We start from the raw sequence: 19094 nt of genomic DNA on the forward strand, positions 1-19094 counted from the left end.
TCGTGGGGCATCAATGATCATGAGGAAGGTGAGGGATCAGCCAGAACTACACGGCAGGACCTGGTCAATGACCTGAAGAGAGCTGGGACCACAGTCTCAAAGAAACCAATAGTAACACACTACGCCGTCATGGATTAAAATCCTGCAGTGCACGCAAGGTCCCTCTGCTCAAGCCAGCGCATGTCCAGGACCGTCTGAAGTTTGCCAATGACCATCTGGATTATCCAGAGGAGGAATGGAGAAGGTCATGTGGTCTGATGAGACAAAAATTGAGTTTTTTGGTCTAAACTCCACTCGCCGTGTTTGGAGGAAGAAGAAGGATGAGTACAACCCCAAGAACACCATCCCAACCGTGAAGCATGGAGGTGGAAACATCATTCTTTGGGGATGCTTTTCTGCAAAGGGGACAGGACGACTGCACCGTATTGAGGGGAGGATGGATGGGGCCATGTATCGTGAGATCTTGGCCAACAACCTCCTTCCCTCAGTAAGAGCATTGATGATGGGTCGTGGCTGGGTCTTCCAGCATGACAACGACCCGAAACACACAGCCAGGGCAACTAAGGAGTGGCTCCGTAAGAAGCATCTCAAGGTCCCGGAGTGGCCTAGCCAGTCTCCAGACCTGAACCCAATAGAAAATCTTTGGGAGGAGCTGAAAGTCCGTATTGCCCAGCGACAGCCCCGAAACCTGAAGGATCTGGAGAAGGTCTGTATGGAGGAGTGGGCCAAAATCCCTGCTGCAGTGTGTACAAACCTGGTCAAGAACTACAGGAAACGTATGATCTCTGTAATTGCAAACAAAGGTTTCTGTACCAAATATTAAGTTCTGCTTTTCTGATGTATCAAATACTTATGTCATGCAATAAAATGCAAATTAATTACTTAAAAATCATACAATGTGATTTTCTGGATTTTTGTTTTAGATTCCGTCTCTCACAGTTGAAGTGTACCTATGATAAAAATTACAGACCTCTATATGCTTTGTAAGTAGGAAAACCTGCAAAATCGGCAGTGTATCAAATACTTGTTTTCCCCACTGTATATGTTTAGTATTCCTTGCTAAAAGGTGAGCCACTTTCATGCTACCGGTTATCCTGAGTTGAGCTCACCAAAGTTACCTCGCCAACTCCTCAAACCTGTTTCATAGCGTACCTCAAGTAAAAGTAACCCAATAAAATACTACTTGAGTAAAAGTCTAAAAGTATCTGGTTTTAAATGTACTTAAGTACAGTGGTGGAAAAATTACTCAATAGTCATACTTGAGTCAAAGTAATGATACCTTAATAGACTCAAGTAAAAGTAACCCAGTGAATTACTACTTGAGTAAAAGTCTAAAAGTATCTGGTTTTAAAAGTTCTTAAAAACTTCTTGACGCTAGGAGGCAGAATTTTAATGTTTGGAAAAATAACGTTCCCAATGTAAATGGCCTATGTCTCAGGCCCAGATGCTAGAATATGCATATAATTGACAGATTAGGATAGAAAACACTCTATAGTTTCCAAAACTGTCAAAATATTGTCTGTGAGTATAACAGAACTGATTTTGCAGGAGAAAACCTGAGGAAATCCAACCCGGAAGTGCCTCTTATTTTGAAAAATCCCTGTTCCATTGCCTGCCTTTCCTTCATTTAAAGGGATATCAACCCGATTCCTTTTCCTATGGCTTCCTCAGGGTGTGAACAGTCTTTAGACATAGTTTCAAGCTTTTATTCTGAAAAATGAGCGAGATTTATCAAATCGCGTCAGTGTCCTTGATTAGTTATTGCGCTCGAAAGTTGTAGCTCAACATTTTATTTCTGTCTTCTATTGAATAGTTTACCCTCCGGTTGAAATATTATCGATCATTTATGTTAAAAACAACCTGAGGATTGATTATAAAAAACGTTTGACATGTTTCTACGAACTTTACGGATTCTATTTGGAATTTTCGTCTGCCTTCATGACCGGCACGAGCCTGTGGATTACTGAACATAACGCGCAAACCAAATGGAGATTTTTGGATATAAAAATCATCTTTATCGAAGAAAAGGAACATTTATTGTGTAACGGGGAGTCTCGTGAGTGCAAACATCCGAAGATCATCAAAGGTAAGCGATTCATTTTATTGCTTTTCTGACTTTCGTGACCAATCTACATTGCTGCTAGCTGTTCGTAATGTTTTGTCTAGTGATCGATAAACTCACACAAACGCTTGGATTGCTTTCGCTGTAGAGCATATTTTCAAAATCTGACATGACAGGTGGATTAACAACAAGCTAAGCTGTGTTTTGCTATATTGCACTTGTGATTTCATGAATATAAATATTTTTAGCAATTTTTTTTTGAATTTGGCGCTCTGCAATTCAGCGGTTGTTGATGACAAGTGTCCCGCTAAAGGGATCCGTGCGCCAAGAGTTAAGTACTTTACACTACCGTATACACGTACTGCGTTCCAGCTGTAAGCAAGTCGGAAATTTCAGGTACCTTGTTCCGACTAGCAAAGGAACGCAGCAATAGTTTATTCAAGCTACATTTATTCTGATCACATTATTTAACTAAATGTATCAGTTTCTGAAATGCTGTGAAATACATTCTGCTCCAAAAAAAAATCATAAATCACTGCCTTTGTTATTCTAGAGGGACATTTCTCTAATCTCTCTCATCTGTCTCTCCCTCATCTCTCTCTATTTGTGTACCCCAGGTGTTTGAGACATGACGCGATGGGCCAGAGCCAACAACTTCCACAAATACAAACCTGCTGAGGCCACACCCGGGAGCCAGCTTAGAACAGGAGGGAGAGGAGGTTGACACAGCTGTGGGAGGCAGGGGTGCTGAGGGTGCTGCAGCACCGCTTGAGAAATCAGAAATGAAAGTGGCAATATGTAACTTTTTGGGCGACCTGACCAAATTCACATAGAAATGTGAGTTAGAAATCTATCATTCTACTTGAAAGCAAGTCTAAGAAGTGGTAGATCTGTTCTTTGTGTACTATTTCTATGCTTCCCGTTCTTAAGTTTTGTTTTTGCATATTTTACTTTAGGTTTTGTACACCAGCTTCAAACAGTTGAAAAAAAACAATATTTTTGGTTATGGAAAATATATTTCACAGTGGTTTAGATTGATTCTCTACACTATACTAGCTTATTTTGTCACAAACTGAAATTAGGCAAACTATCAGAATTTTAGCAACCAAGAAAGTTGTAGCGATTTCTGCATAGTGCAACTTTAAGAAAAATATATTATAAGAAAAATATTATTTCACAAAAGTAGTGCACTGGGCCTTTACTAGTCCTGTATTAGCGGACCGATATAGCCATCTGTAGCGCGGGCAAAAAGAAATCTAAACAGCACGTTCGAGTCCCAGTCGGGGCTACCCCAATAATTCACATTGGACTATAGGACATAGTGACACACAACCTCTCCTATCTCTTCATTCCTTCTTATCTCTCTCTCTCTCCCTCTCTGTCTCTCTGTCTCCCCTTCTCCATCTGTGTTTTAACTGTAGGAATCCTGGCTATGGATTGGCTGACTGTCCCAGAGGCAGACAGAGACAGGATATGGGAAGGGACATCTGTGGATCCACTGAACACGAGATCTAAAGCTGCCACGCTAAAATAGACCCAGCCCTGGATGTGTGCCTCAATAAGCTGTCGCACTATCGTATAAGAAGGAAAAAGAGAGAAGGGGGGGCTTAGGAAGGGAGAGATATTAGAGGGGGAGAGTATGTATCCATCAGTGTGTTGTTTGTTGTACCTATGTGTGAGTGTGTGTGTTGTCTGAGACGAATGGTAGAATCGTGTGCTGTTTTGTTGCGGCTCCTGACTCATTTGTGATCTCCCTCTCTCTGGTGAATGCCCATATGCCAAGAGTTTCATCTGTGGTAAGACTGGTCACATGTCCAGGTCCTGCCCAGACAACCCCAAAGGACTGTACACCGCAGGTGCAGTAGTCACACACACACACACACACACACACACACTCTCACAGTACTAAACTATGCAAATACATCAAACAGACAATCCATAACATTGTCTCTTCTCCTTATCTGTAGAAGGATGTTGTCTTGTGTGTGGTTCAGTAGAACACTTCCAGAAGTACTGTCCTGAGTACCAGGCTGCATGTTAGTAACATATTCTACAATATATTTCTCTCTGAATATCCCTCTCTTGTCAGCTCTATACAATATATTTCTATCTGTATGTCCTTCTAGTCTGTTCTATTTCATCTATTTCTATCGGAAAGTTCTGTACAGTTTCTGTCCTTAATGCACTCCAAGATGTTACTTGACTGACGTGTGTTTGTCCAATACTCCTGTAGCTAACCAAGTGACCTTGGGCTGGCTGTTCAATAACATGAGTGCTGACCATGAGGAAGTGCACGTGCCTGTGAAGAAACTCCTTCCCAAACAGGCCATGGTAGTGGTCTTCTGACCTGCCAATCAACCCAAAGGACTCACCAGATTGGACAGGACTGACTAGCACAGAGCAGATTGCACATCCCAGGACTAAATCCATGAAGGTCACTGTTCTCGCTCAGAGCTTTAAAAAAACAACATCCACAGATCCATAGTCAGAGGAAATTGATAGCTTCTCTTGAAAGAGTTCTGTGTTCTCACAACGTGGACTGTGTTTTTGGAATGCATATGATTCATATGGATGGGACTAGACTAGATTAGACTGGAGACTGTGGTGTGCTGTACACCAGCTAACAGGGGTGTGTTCAGTTCGATTAAACATTTGCTATGTTCCGTAATGGCTTGTACTGAACGACACATTTCCCCCAAACGTTCTTGAGCAGCCCGAGTAGTGCCTTGGTCTGATGTCACAGGAGAAGGAGAGGTGTGTTGGATCTATGTGAATGATATGATAAGTTCAACTGATATTATGAATTTATTTTGTATATGATGAATTTCCTTTTAATAAAGGAGGAGTTAAACAGTCCCTCTGTCCTCTCCTGTATCTAAAGATGTGTTTATGTCTGCTAGCCCTCTTTGTTATGTGTTTCCTGTTTAGTGTATTCTCTCTCTTCCATCCCCAGCTGTCAAAGAGAAAAATCTAAAGTAAAACATATAGATTTTATTTGTTATTTACAGAATAGGTTTTATCATTATGAGTATCATTATGTTACTGTACATTACTCGCATCAACATCTGAAATATTTATAGAAGAATTCATGAAATAAGACCTACACAACATACATGAGCTAAATTTGCTCTGAATTGTTACATAAACATCACAAATACATTTTGGGTAACTATAAATGTAACACCTGTATTAGCAGCCATGGACATTTCTATATTGTTAGAATCTGTGCTGCTGTGTCAGTTCACCATCACAGACTCATGCTTAGTGTGTGAGTCAGAAGAGGCTAGTGACGAGGTCTCTCTCCAGGAAGGTGGTACATGCGCTAGCCGTCTCCTCCATAGACTTGGACCAGCCTGCCAGGTTACCTGCTACATACGGCAAAACACCTGACGTCACCTGGTTGTAGTAACACACCTGGAACACAAAATAAGACATGCACACCTGGTGTTAACATTTTATGAATTGTGAGGTCTATGGAGGGCTAATGAAGACGTGATGAAAGCTAACAAGTTATTATACTGTGCTTATTAACCCTATAAGTCCCGAGACCTCAGCAAAAATCAGATTTCATTTAAATGACTTTCATTTATCTGCATGACTTTATATTTAGCCTCACAATGAATTGTTCCACCATTTTCTTTTCAGGAAACTAGGGCTACAAGTATAACCCAATTTGAAATAAACAGTTGCATTCATGAATTTTATTGAAAAATGTCAATAAAAAAAGATACGCCAAAGAAAAAAGAAAAAATAATTTATAAGAATGCTGTAAGTACAGATGGTTTGCTCTGGGAAATTAATATCCAACTAGTGAGTGACAACTGTTTGGAGTTTGTGACAGCAACTATGTGAGCTTATTGCAGTATTATAGACACTAGGTGGTGAGGGTAGGTAGCAACACATCTGCCACGCTGATCCTCAACACTGGAGCCCCTCAGATGTGCGTGCTCAGTCCCCTCCAGTACTCCCTGTTCATCCACGCCTCCAAGGCCAGGCACGACTCCAACACCATCAGTAAGTTTGCAGACGACACAACAGTGGTAGGCCTGATCACCGACAACAACGAGACAGCCGAAAGGGAGGAGGTCAGAGACCTGGCCGGGTGGTGCCAGAATAACAACCTAACCCTCAGCGTAACCAAGACTAAGGAGATGATTGTGGACTACAGGAAAAGGAAGACCGAGCACACCCCCATTCTCATCGACGGGACTGTAGTGGAGCAGGTTGAGACCTTCAAGTTCCTTGGTGTCATCACCAACAAACTAGAATGGTCCAAACACACCAACACAGTCGTGAAGCGGGCACGACAAAGCCTATTCCCCCTGAGGAAACTAAAAAGATTTGGCATGAGTCCTCAGATCCTCAAAGGTTCTACAGCTGCAACATCGAGAGCATCCTGACTGGTTACATCACTGCCTGGTACGGGAATTGCTCGGCCTCCGACCGCAAGGCACTACAGAGGGTAGTGCGTACGGCCCAGTACATCACTGGGGCTAAGCTGCCTGCCATCCAGGACCTCTACACCAGGCGGTGTCAGAGGAAGGCCCTAAAAATTGTCAAAGACCCCAGTCACCCCAGTCATAGACTGTTCTCTCTACTACCGCATGGCAAGCGGTACCAGAGTGCCAAGTCTAGGACAAAAAGGCTTCCCAACAGTTTTTACCCCCAAGCCATAAGACTCCTGAACAGGTAATCAAATGGCTACCCGGACTACCCGGAATTTGATCATATTACTCCAGTGCTAGCCTCCCTACACTGGCTTCCTGTTAAGGCAAGGGCTGATTTCTAACTTCGAGATATTAGCTGATGTACAAAGGGCTATATAAAATAAACTTGAAACTTGATTTCAAGGTTTTACTGTTAACCTATAAAGCGTTACATGGGCTTGCTCCTACCTATCTTTCCGAGTTGGTCCTGCCGTACATACCTACACGTACGCTACGGTCACAAGACGCAGGCCTCCTAATTGTCCCTAGAATTTCTAAGCAAACAGCGGGAGGCAGGGCTTTCTCCTATAGATCTCCATTTTTATGGAATAGTCTGCCTACCCATGTGAGAGACGCAGACTCGGTCTCAACCTTTAAGTCTTTACAGAAGACTTATCTTTCAGTAAGGTCATATGATTGAGTGTAGTCTGGCCCAGGAGTGTGAAGGTGAACGGAAAGGCTCTGGAGCAACGAACCGCCCTTGCTGTCTCTGCCTGGCCGGTTCCCCTCTCCACTGGATTCTCTGCCCCTAACCCTATTACAGGGGCTGAGTCACTGGCTTACTGGTGCTCTTTCATGCCGTCCCTAGGAGGGGTGCGTCACTTGAGTGGGTTGAGTTACTGACGTGATCTTCCTGTCTGGTTGGCGCCCCCCCTTGGTTTGTGCTGTGGTGGAGATCTTGTGGGCTATACTCGGCCTTGTCTCAGGATTGTAAGTTGGTGGTTGAAGATATCCCTCTAGGTGTGTGGGGGCTGTGCTTTGGCAGAGTGGGTGGGGTTATATCCTTCCTGTTTGGCCCTGTCCGGGGTATCATCGGATGGGGCCACAGTGTCTCCTGACCCCTCCTGTCTCAGCCTCCAGTATTTATGCTGCAGTAGTTTATGTGTCGGGGGCTAGGGTCAGTTGGTTATACCTGGGGTACTTCTCCTATCTTATCCAGTGTCCTGTGTGAATTTAAGTATGCTCTCTCTAATTCTCTCGTTCTCTCTTTCTTCTCTCTCTCGGAGAACACTGAGCCCTAGACCATACGTCACGGCAAACGGGCATGATGACTCCTTGCTGTCCCAGCCACCTGGCCTTGCTGCTGTTCCAATTTCAAATGTTCTGCCTGCTGTTATGGAACCCCTACCTGTTCAACTCTTAATGATCGGCTATGAAAAGCCAACTGACTTTTATTTCCTGATTATTATTGACCATGCTGTCATTTATGAACATTTTGAAAATCTTGGCTCTCTCTAATCTCTCCTTCTCTCTTTCTTTTCTCTCTCGGAGGACCGGAGCCCTAGGACATACTCAGGACTACCGGGCATGAGACTCCTTGCTGTCCCCAGTCCGCCTGGCCCTGCTGCCTATTCCAGTTTCAACTGTTCTGCCTGCGTTATGGAACCCCTACCTGTCCACGACCTGCTGTTTCAATTTCTTATGATCGCTATGAAAAGCAACTGACATTATTCCTGATTATTATTTGACCATGCTTGTCATTTATGAACATTTTGAAAATCTTGCTCTCTAATTCTCTCCTTCTCTCTCTCTTTCTTCTCGTCGGAGACCTGAGCCCTGGGACCGTGCGTCGGGCTGCCGGGCGTGATGGCTCCTTGCTGTCCCCAGTCCACCTGGCCTTGCTGCTATTCCAGTTTCAGCTGTTCTGCCTGCGGTTATGGAACCGCCACCTGTCCCGACCTGCTATTTTTCAACTCTTGATGATCGGCTATGAAAGCCAACTGAAAATTTATTCATGATTATTATTTGACCATGCTTGTCACTTATGAACATTTTGAACATCTTGGCATAGTTCTGTTATAATCTCCACCCAGCACAGCCAGAAGAGGACTGGCCACCCCTCATAGCCTGGTTCCTCTCTAGGTTTCTTCCTAGGTTTTGGCCTTTCTAGGGAGTTTTTCCTAGCCACCGTGCTTCTACACCTGCATTGCTTGCTGTTTGGGGTTTTAGGCTGGGTGTCTGTACAGCACTTTGAGATATTAGCTGATGTACGAAGGGTTATATAAAATAAACTTGATTTGATTTGATTTGCATTGTGTGCCCCCCCTCAACCCCTCTTTTACGCTGCTGCTACTCTCTGTTTATCATATATGCATAGTCACTTTAACTATACATTCATGTAAATACTACCTCAAATTGGCCCGACCAACCAGTGCCCCCGCACATTGGCTAACCGGGTTATCTGCATTATGTCCCACCACCCGCCACCCCCTCTTTTACGCTTCTGCTACTCTCTCTTTATCATATATGCATAGTCACTTTAACCATATCTACATGTACATACTACCTCAATCAGCCCGACTAACCGGTGCCTGTATATAGCCTCGCTACTGTTATAGCCTCCCTACTGTATATAGCCTCACTACTGTTATTTTTCACTGTCTTTTTATTTCTTTACTTACCTATTGTTCACCTAATACCTTTTTTGCACTGTTGGTTAGAGCCTGTAAGTAAGCATTTCACTGTAAGGTCTACACCTGTTGTATTCGGCGCACGTGACAAATAAACTTTGATTTTATTTGATATGTCCTGGGATTTCCTATGATCTTCTACGTAGAGGAACCCCTTACCTTCTAATGACTCTTGTGTGGCTTCTGAGAGTCATAGAGCAAAACATGTGTGATCTCGAGGGAGTCTCAGGTTTTCATAGATAGCTTTTAATAGTTTGTAGCGCAAACCACTCGGACTCTACAGACGTTTTTGTAAAATGTCCTGGCCCCTTCGGAATCCGCCCTTGTCTCACAAACACCTCTCTAACTCAGCCTCCGTTAATCACACAGACTAGTAGTTGGTACCTATGGATGCAGAAAAAAATAGACAAATCCAACCCAGAAGTCTGTAGCTCAAACACACAATGTTTTAAAGGGGTTAGAAGTCCAAAATGTGCCGGTGTCAGGGTTGGGACTGTAGGAGTTAATGGCCTCTGCCGTGTATGTGTGCGTGTTAGTGATGTGCAGTTCGCCAACAACGCTTTTTACTGAATCGAGAGTCCTGATTCGTTTTTCTGAGTAACACATTCATTATAGTAATTTGTTTGACCTGCTGGCCGTAGTAATTTGTTTGACCTGGTGGCCGTAGTAATTTGTTTGACCTGCTGGCCGTAGTAATTTGTTTGACCNTGACGTGCTGGCCGTAGTAATTTGTTTGACCTGCTGGCCGTAGTAATTTGTTTGACCTGCTGGCCGTAGTAATTTGTTTGACCTGCTGGCCGTAGTAATTTGTTTGACCTGCTGGCTGCAATGAATTCTACAGCAGGATTGATAAGCGCTCCTCCAGCTCAGTGGCTCTGGAGACGTGCTCTCACCAACAACTGTCTGACACATATGCACGTAGGACAATAGGCCATGCTGCAGGTAGCATAGAGAAGAAAAATACATGTTTAGAACTGATAATTGATCTCATGGTGCAAATATGAATGCAATTAATTGATTATGGAATGTTATGATGGACACAGCTTTGTCGAAGCGAAACATACACAGCCTCTGCTGAACAAACTCGAACTGGAGATTGAATCGTTTGGGGGGGCTTCTGCAGTTCGCAAACGATATTGTGCTTATCACCCTCACAGCAGTCAAGCAGTTGCACGACACCAAGAATCATTCACAATCTAGTCCTGTTGTGGCCACAACTAGACCTCGTTTCAAAGGAATCAAGGAATAATCGTATATGTATGACTAGCAAAATTTTGCAAGACTGTCACAAATGACAGCGCCAATAAGCCTTTTCTGGTGACTGAGATGTGACTGAGAGGCTTGTAGACTCATGACTCGAGGTTTCAGTTCATCGTTCGCCGGTAGGGGCTCTTGCATGCACTGGGTCTTACTGAATCAAATGAACAAAATGAGTTTAAAGATTTGTTCTTTTAACTGAAAGACTCAAAAAGATCAAAGTCAGTAAAATGAGCCAAACTTCCCATCACTAGATAGGAATAGACCTTGACGAGAAGGTAGTGTGTGTCAACTAGGCAAATGAGAAAGCCAAAACAAAATCATACAAAGCAAGACTACACGGAGGTCCACGGGAGTGTCGTAGGCAGTCAGTGTGTAGGTGTGTCTGCCTCACCTTGCAGCTGTTGAGTCCCAGACTGTGGATGAGGAAACCGGCACACTTGGCCTCGCTACGGAGGAAACCCTCCACAGGGGGAACTGTTGTCACAGTTACAGACCTCAGGGCCACCACATAGGGGTCACTGTAGAAGAAACACACATATAGTTACAGAAATCAGAATGATCACATAACCATCACCACTGTGGAAGACAGGAACACACACACACAAACATTATTCTGAAGGAAACCTTACCCGTCTTTGCAGGGCTGCCTCTTTGATAGCAGGAACACAAAGTCGCGGCTCTTGCCTCCATTGATGGGGGGGCATTTAATGTGATATACTGTCTCTTCCTCATCCGCCCTCTCCACCTCCTCACAGCTCCTACAGAAAGAAGGGGGTGTGAGAGGTTAAAGGTTTAGTTAGTTTAATGAACATAAAGCTCTGTGTCGGTCATACTTACAGGTAGTGTTTGTCCCAAAGAGGTCGCAGCGTGAGGTCAGCCAGTAATGTGAATGCATGGAGGGCAGAGGTCATGACCTCCATCTGAACTTGGACACAAAGCAGCTCCACCTCCTCATGGACATACACAGCGACCTGGATACACAAACATACAACAGTAAGTTGTAAGGTAAGTAAGGACAACGTAAAAGCAAAATGGTGTCCAACTCCAAAAAGGACAGAGAATCTCCTTTACAAAATTGCCATAAATTGCCTCCGTTCAAGCATTTGTGTGTTTCTTACTCTGTCACTGATGCTGCTGGCTTCCCAGTCTTGTTTCCCAGCCAGTACAGTCAGAGCTGCTACGTTGTTATAGCCCAGATACACCTGCAGGGGGCGATAGGAGAGAGAGACAGTCAGCTGAGAAATAATGAGTGTACCTCAGCTTCAACCAACTTGTCATCTGGCATGGCAGCTGTGGTAGAAAAAGTTCTCAGTTGTCATACTTGAGTAGAAGTAAAGATACCTTAATAGAAAATGAAAAGTGAAAGTCACCCAGTAAAATACTACTTGAGAAAAAGTCTAAAGGTATTTGGTTTTAAATATACGTAAGTATCAAAAGTAAAAGTATAAATGATTTCAAATTCCTTATACTGAGCAAACCAGGGTAATTTACAGATAGCCAGCGGCACACTCCAACATCCTTTACAAACAAAGCATTTGTGTTTAGTGAGTCCGCCAGATCAGAGGCAGTAGGGATGACCAGGGATGTTCCCTTGATAAGTGTGCGAATTCAACCATTAATTCACTATCACTTTTAAAATACAATAATCCTGTCCTGCTCAGCATTCAAAATGTAACGAGTACTTTTGGGTGTTAGGAAAAATGTATGGAGTAAAAAGTACATTACTTTCTTTAGGAATGTAGTGAAGTAAAATTAGTCAAAAATATAAATAGTCGTGTCAAGTACAAATACGCCCCAAAAATACTTAAGTAAAAATACTTTAAAGTACTACTTAAGTACTTTACACCACTGCATGGCAGCAATGTGGTTGAATGCAAGAACAGTCAGGTAACAAGGCTAGCTTAGCTAGAACAATGGGTGCTGGTAGTGTCATGTTCATTACATGGTTGTAGTACCTGATTGCTTTTATCCCAGGGGACAGAGAGAGGAGCCTCCTCCTTACAGGACAGGATGTGCTTTCTAGCCATGCGTATTCTCTTCCTGACAATGGCAGACAGATATCTCCTCTCCCCGTCCTGGGTGGTGTATGTGACTTGGGGGAAGGCAGGTACGTCACCAGGTGTGTTAGCCAGCTGGTAGATGAGGAAGGCACTGTTGATGTGACGCGGTTTGTTCGTGGTCCACTCCTCACAGTTATAGGCCTCCACTCGGACACCTACCTCGATACTATACACACAGACGCACACACATTTTAAATACTGTGCTAATTACATTTCCATAGGATCCCATTATCTGAAAGGTAAGACAGATGACTAGACATGTTACCTGTTGTTAAATGTGTTGTTGACCACAGCCTTAAAGACCAGTCTGTCTCCTACAGAGGAAGGACCCCTGAAGCGGAACATGTCTACAGACCTCAGAGAGGGGAAGCAGCCACACAGACGACTGGAGAGAGAGAGACAGAGAGGGTTAGTTGCGTGTGTGGCATGTGTGAGTGTGTGCATGTGTGAGTGTGAGTGTGAGGTGAGTGTGAGTGTGAGTGTGAGTGTGTGTGTGTGTGTGTGTGTGTGTGTTGTGTGGTTGTGTGTGTGGTGTGTGTGTGTGTGTGTGCACTGTGTGTGTGTGTGTGTGTGTGTGTGTCTACCTGGCTGCCACTGTGGCTGCGTTCTCCATCCAGGCCATGATCTGTCCTCCGAAGGTGTTGCCATGGTGATTAGCATGTGGAGGCAGTACCAGCTCGATGCTCTCTACACGCGTGAACTCTGTGGACACAGCAGACAGCGGGTCTCTCCTGCTACACACACCTGGAGAGGAATAGTTACCTGATGTGGAGGTACAGGTACAGACATGGGGATTAAAAAGAGATGCAATGACACGTCTAGTACAACTAATCACCAATTCAGCAATAGCCCCCAGACAGACATGTAAGTTGTTTCATCATGTGGCTCTTACAGAGAGCATTACACATAGATAACCCACTGGGCACACTGCGTCATTTCAACGTGGATAATTGGGTAATATTTGGTTGAGACGTTGATCAATGAGTTTACAACCTATATTCACCCACTCAAAAAGACAGCCAAAGGTTGGTTGAATTTCCAAATGTGTTATCACCACATTTTCAACCATTTAAAAGCACAGCAAAGTTCAATTGGGAATAAAATGTCAGATATTTAGTTTATTTATTCAACAGATTAATGTGATATCACTGTACTTCATCTAATAGCAGAACCAAATGACCTGGATTCCAGTTGAGATTACATTAAAAGTACATCATGGTGCAAGTGATCATGCTGTTTGAGATATTGCGCAGATTATAACAGCAATTGTGAAGATCTCCACAGACCCGCTATCTTAAACTTGCATGATTTATATTATTACATAAGAAGATATGTATAGTCATAGTAACCTCAAAATGTGGCCATGGATGTGTTACGCATTTTAAGGTTGAATGTTACATAACTTTAGGCTATTTGCCCTATTACAAAAGTTGTATTGATTTGTGTTTGGTTGACAACGCAACCAAATATCAACATTAAAAAGACATATCTACTGCTTGGATAGTTCCATCTGAGCCACTGTTATGTTTGGTTGAGTTGGAGACATGAATCTAATATAACATGTGTTAACTTATCAACAAGTTAACACACTATTTATTGTATTTTAAAAGTGATTGTGAATTATGTTTGGTTGTCAACACATAACGTCTGCTTGGATAGTTCCATCTGAGCCACTGACTTAGTCTGGCTTTAATTCCAGTTTGTCTACAAATTAATAATTAATATGTTGGAGTCACATCTCCATCTCAACCAAAAATCTAAGTTACAGAATGGGACTAAATCAAATCAAACTCTTAATGAACTTCAAATATAGTTTGATTTGATTTAGTCCTATTCTCTAACTTTGATTTTTGGTTGAGATGGAGACGTGACTCCAACATATAAATTATTAATTTGTAGACAAACTGTAATTAAAGCCAGACTAAGTCAGTGGCTCAGATGGAACTATCCAAGCAGACGATACATATCCTTCAAATGTTGATATATGGTTGCGTTGACAATAAAACACAATTCAATATCACTACATTTTAAATCAAGCTTGAAACCCTAGGCCTATTGTATTGTCTATTTTTAGTTGATTACTGGGTTCAATCAAACAATTCCTGTTGATGTCTTTGTAAATGCTATATAGGCTTAAATAGCATCATTGATGATTGATAAAGTATGGTCACATTTCATTTGCTCTGTTGAACCTGCCCTTTGGAATGACTTTGATGGTAACAGTGAATCTATTTTGTTTTTAAGTGGAGATCTTTCGACAATCATTCTCACGATAGCACATTGGTAACAGATATAACAGCTGGGCTTAGTTAATACCTTGGATGTGAGACCAACATGTAGCTGTAGATAGATACATTTTCCAGTAGGAGGTGCTGCCCAGCCTATAGTTTTTGTCTGGATAGTGGATATAACTTAGAAAATCTGACATTGTTTTAAAAGTACAATTTATACAAGGTTTTTGTATTTTGAAATGTGGTTACCATGATGTCATAATACTGTGGTTGAAATTTCACTCTAACAACATCAGTTTACATTGATTAGTGTTTTTAGAAACACTTTTCTTCCCCACGTGGTTTTCACGTCAAAACACATTGAAAAATTACGTTGAAACAACGTTGATTCAACCAGTTTGTGCCCAGTGGATCTGAAAGGAAAAAAAGATGTTGGCTCTTCTCTTTGTGTTGGTGTGTATGTGAGTGTGGATGTCTTTCTCTGTCCTCTTGCTGACTCTTCGCCCTTTCCATCAGAGCACTGTATCAAACAAACTCTCTCTATCTCTCCTCTTTCTCAGCTACAAAGGTATTTATTTGTTTATATTTGCCCATTGAAAATGAGTTCATGGGGCAATTATAGTTCCTCTCAGAACAAGATAACCTAAGTCAAGATAACGATATAATATCCCAGGCTGACACACACACACACACACACACACACACAACACACACACACACACACACACACCACACACCACACACACACACACAGATAGTGAGAAGGGAGCGAGAGAGGAGGGTTAGAGAGAGAAGGTCTAAAAGAGAGAGAGAAATACAGAGAGAGAGTCTAGAGAAAGAGAGCGAGATAGACAGAGAGACTGACCGTTGGCTAGTGGTGGTAGTCTTGTAGCAGGTACTAAAGGTCTGTTCATTGTAAAGCGAAAGTCTCGCTCTCTGAGGCCAGGAATGCGGTGAATACTCAGCTCCTCCTCTGCAGAACACAGATCCTCCACTGGCCGCAACAACACCTTCGTGGTCCCGCTGGCTTTCCAACAAAGTGGAGTAGGCCACAAACATACCAACCTCTCCACCTTTCCCTCAACATCCTGCACTGAACACCACGATTTGGCCAAACCTACACACACACAATGTTATATTATACTAAGCAATGATATATAAACTTTGTACATGCATTGCTTAAGTGTGTGTGTGGCGTGTGCATGTGTGTTATCTTACCTCCATGCTAGTGCAGTGAACGCTCTGTTCGACTTTAGACTTGATGGTGACACCTGACCAACCCTCAAAACAACATAAAAATATTTAAAAACGTATATGCAATTATGATTGACTGATTGAATTGACGCGTACCTTCCAGTGCTCTTCAAACTGGATTCATCCATGATAGTGTTCACACATGCACCAATCCAGCATGACGCTCAGCTAAAGGGACACACACACACAACAAAGTTATCTGACATTGTTAATCTTTATATTTTACAGTATCTATGTTTCATCTCTCCAACTGTGGCCCGAACACAATACATGACATGCCAATCCTTAAACATCCTCATGGGGGATAAACAATAAATCTCTTATTAGTGTGTGATTGTGCCGTGCGCGCCACACCACCACACACACCCACACACACACACCACACACCACACACACACCCACACACACACCACACACACACACACACACACACACACCACCACACACACACACACACACACACCACACACACACACACCACACACACGTAGGGAATGTTAGAGGTGAGGGGTCAGTGCACTGCTGTTACCCTGTCTGTCCAGCAATGGCCACTGAAGGTCAGCTCTGTCACACACACCCTACTTGTGTAACTGAGGTGGTGTGTGTGGGGGTGTGTGTGTGAGGTGGCAGATACTACCCCTGACATCTAATCAGTTTCTATTCCTGAACTCTAACACTGTTCCTAGTCTCTATATTGTTAACATTTGCTCAGCATTTACACCAGAGGAAACTCTCCACCTGATATTTAGATACAGATGGGAATAGCAGTGTAAAGTTTCCATGAACTTTACATCGTCTACTTTTCTGTCTTCTTTGCATGGAAACACACACACACACACACACAATACTGACCAGCGAGGCAGGCGATTGTGTCCATCCATTTGAGTAGCTGCCCAGCACTCAGGTCTCCTTGGTGATCTGCATGGCATGGCTGTATAGACTGACACATCTGGACTTCCATAGGAGCAGGGGTTTGCACACGACATGAACCCAGGAGAGGAGCAGCCTGAGCACACCGATGCCTCTGGATCTCTTGGTCCTTATGGGGCTCCACAGGGCATGACCCCCGGTGTACACCCAGGCTCGGAGCATATTGAGTGGGCACAGGGACAGGCCCCTTCAGATCCTGGAGGTAGTGGTTGTCCAGAGTGAAGCCATTCTGGAGGCTTTGGGTCATCATGACCCTGTTGCTTCTCTGAGTAAGTGTAGAGAAAATCAGTATACCAGCCTATCTGAGTCCCTGAGTGAGAGCAAGTGAGTGAGATGGCAGTGTAACACCACTCTGTCCCTCCCTCCTTCCCTCTCTCCGTCTGTAAATCTTATCTGTGGTAAATCTTATCTGCGGCTCTAAGCCCTATGACGTAAACACACACCGTTACACACTGTGGCAATGAGTTTCAATCATAGTTCTCGCTCAATTTGATGACACACTCCGACTTTGGGGGGTCTGGCAAGGGAGATGGAAAACTGGACAGGAAACTGTCACCAAACAGCGCTAAACTCAGTCATATGATATGACACACAATCCTCTACATTCCTGAGACTTGGCTGGTACACAGACGTGCGTGCGCACACACATACATAACACACACTACAGATGGACTCTGACAGCCCGGTGTGCTGATAGTACTCGTGACCCCAGAATAGACCAATAATATCTATCTGCAGACTGCAGTAACTACAAGGGATGATTATAGCCTACCTTATCATGGAGTTTTAGGAGAAACAGAGAAAATTAAATCATACAGCTTGTTTTTTATTTTTTACATACAACTTCGGATGCTAGCTAGCAAGCAGACCTTGAAGATAGACCAAAGTATCAGCTATCACACCATGTAAAGGAACAACCTCCACATTTCTCTCATAAAATGCAACTAACTGGATTTATGTCAACTCCGTCAGACACACTCCGTCAGACACACTCCGTCAGACACACTCCATCAGACACACTCCGTCAGACACACTCCGTCAGACACACTCCGTCAGACACACTCCGTCAGACACACTCCGTCAGACACACTCCGTCAGACACATTCAGGTCTCCGTCAGGACACACTCCGTCAGACCACACCTCGTCAGACACACTCGTCAGACACATCCGTCAGACACACTGCCGTCAGACACACTCCGTCAGACACACCCCGTCAGACACACTCCGTCAGACACACTCCGTCAGACACACTCGTCAGACACACTCCGTCAGACACACTCCGTCAGACACACTCAGACACACTCCGTCAGACACCTCCGTCAGACACACTCAGACACACCGTCAGACACACTCCGTCAGACACACTCTCCGTCAGACACACTCGTCAGACAGTCACTCCGGCAGACCATCCCGTTGCTCGTAGACCACACTCCGTCAGACACACTCCGTCAGACACACTCGTAGACACCTCCGTCAGACACACTCCGTCAGACACATCCCAACCTAGTCCGCGCGTCACCACTCCGTCAGACACACTACGTAGACACCCGTCAGACACACCTCCGCCCCTCGCTCCAGTCAGACCACTCGTCAGACACACTCCGTCAGACACACTCCGTCAGACACACTCCGTCAGACACACTCCGTCAGACACACTCCGTCAGAATTGTACAATTCTTGTTCAACAAGTGTTTAAATGCCTTGATTATTTAATTCTAAAATTAGATTATTCAAAAGGGGTCCTTACGGTATGGCTGACCCTGCTCAATTCTGATTAATTTAGGGTTATAGGCAAATCTGATGGAGTTAACCAAATCTCCCAACACATCTTTTAGGAATCAACATTTGGAGAGAAATATTATTTAAAGTCAAATGGGGCTATTGCAAGAAACTACATATGATAATTTTTCTGTTCATATCCATTATTGACAGGTTTTAGAATTTTAAACCCTTTTTGGGAGAGTTAGAAATTGGTATCCTTTGCTCCGGACAAGGGTATTTCCATGCACAGAGCCAACATGGAAATTAATAATATCACCAGTATTTTGAGAATATCCCCAAAAAATATTTTCCCTCATAGATTCCCCTAAATTAAAATGTTAAGCTCAAATAATGCAACAAGATATGTATATTTTTCAACTATAAACATTTTTCCCTGTCGGAAAAGGATTGTCCCAGC

General features: G+C 43.5%; 1 protein-coding gene and 1 pseudogene across 1 annotated transcript; one reads left to right on the plus strand and one right to left on the minus strand.

Moving 5' to 3' along the window:
• The first annotated feature begins 2690 nt into the window (after positions 1–2690).
• Positions 2691–4485, plus strand: LOC111960881 (zinc finger CCHC domain-containing protein 9-like; annotated as a pseudogene).
• A 553-nt stretch (positions 4486–5038) lies between these two features.
• Positions 5039–17407, minus strand: LOC111961784 (acetyl-coenzyme A thioesterase). The gene is made up of 12 exons (XM_023984309.2): positions 16837–17407; positions 16127–16152; positions 15949–15955; positions 15596–15847; positions 13084–13261; positions 12765–12884; positions 12395–12665; positions 11558–11641; positions 11277–11410; positions 11069–11197; positions 10831–10957; positions 5039–5476 (listed from the first exon to the last, which is right to left on the minus strand). The coding sequence occupies exons 1-12, from the start codon at positions 17162–17164 to the stop codon at positions 5336–5338; spliced, it is 1797 nt and encodes a 598-aa protein (XP_023840077.2). The 5' UTR covers positions 17165–17407; the 3' UTR covers positions 5039–5335.
• Positions 17408–19094: the final 1687 nt, after the last annotated feature.

The sequence above is a fragment of the Salvelinus sp. IW2-2015 genome, linkage group LG4q.1:29, assembly GCF_002910315.2.
Source record: "Salvelinus sp. IW2-2015 linkage group LG4q.1:29, ASM291031v2, whole genome shotgun sequence".
NCBI lineage: Eukaryota > Metazoa > Chordata > Actinopteri > Salmoniformes > Salmonidae > Salvelinus > Salvelinus sp. IW2-2015.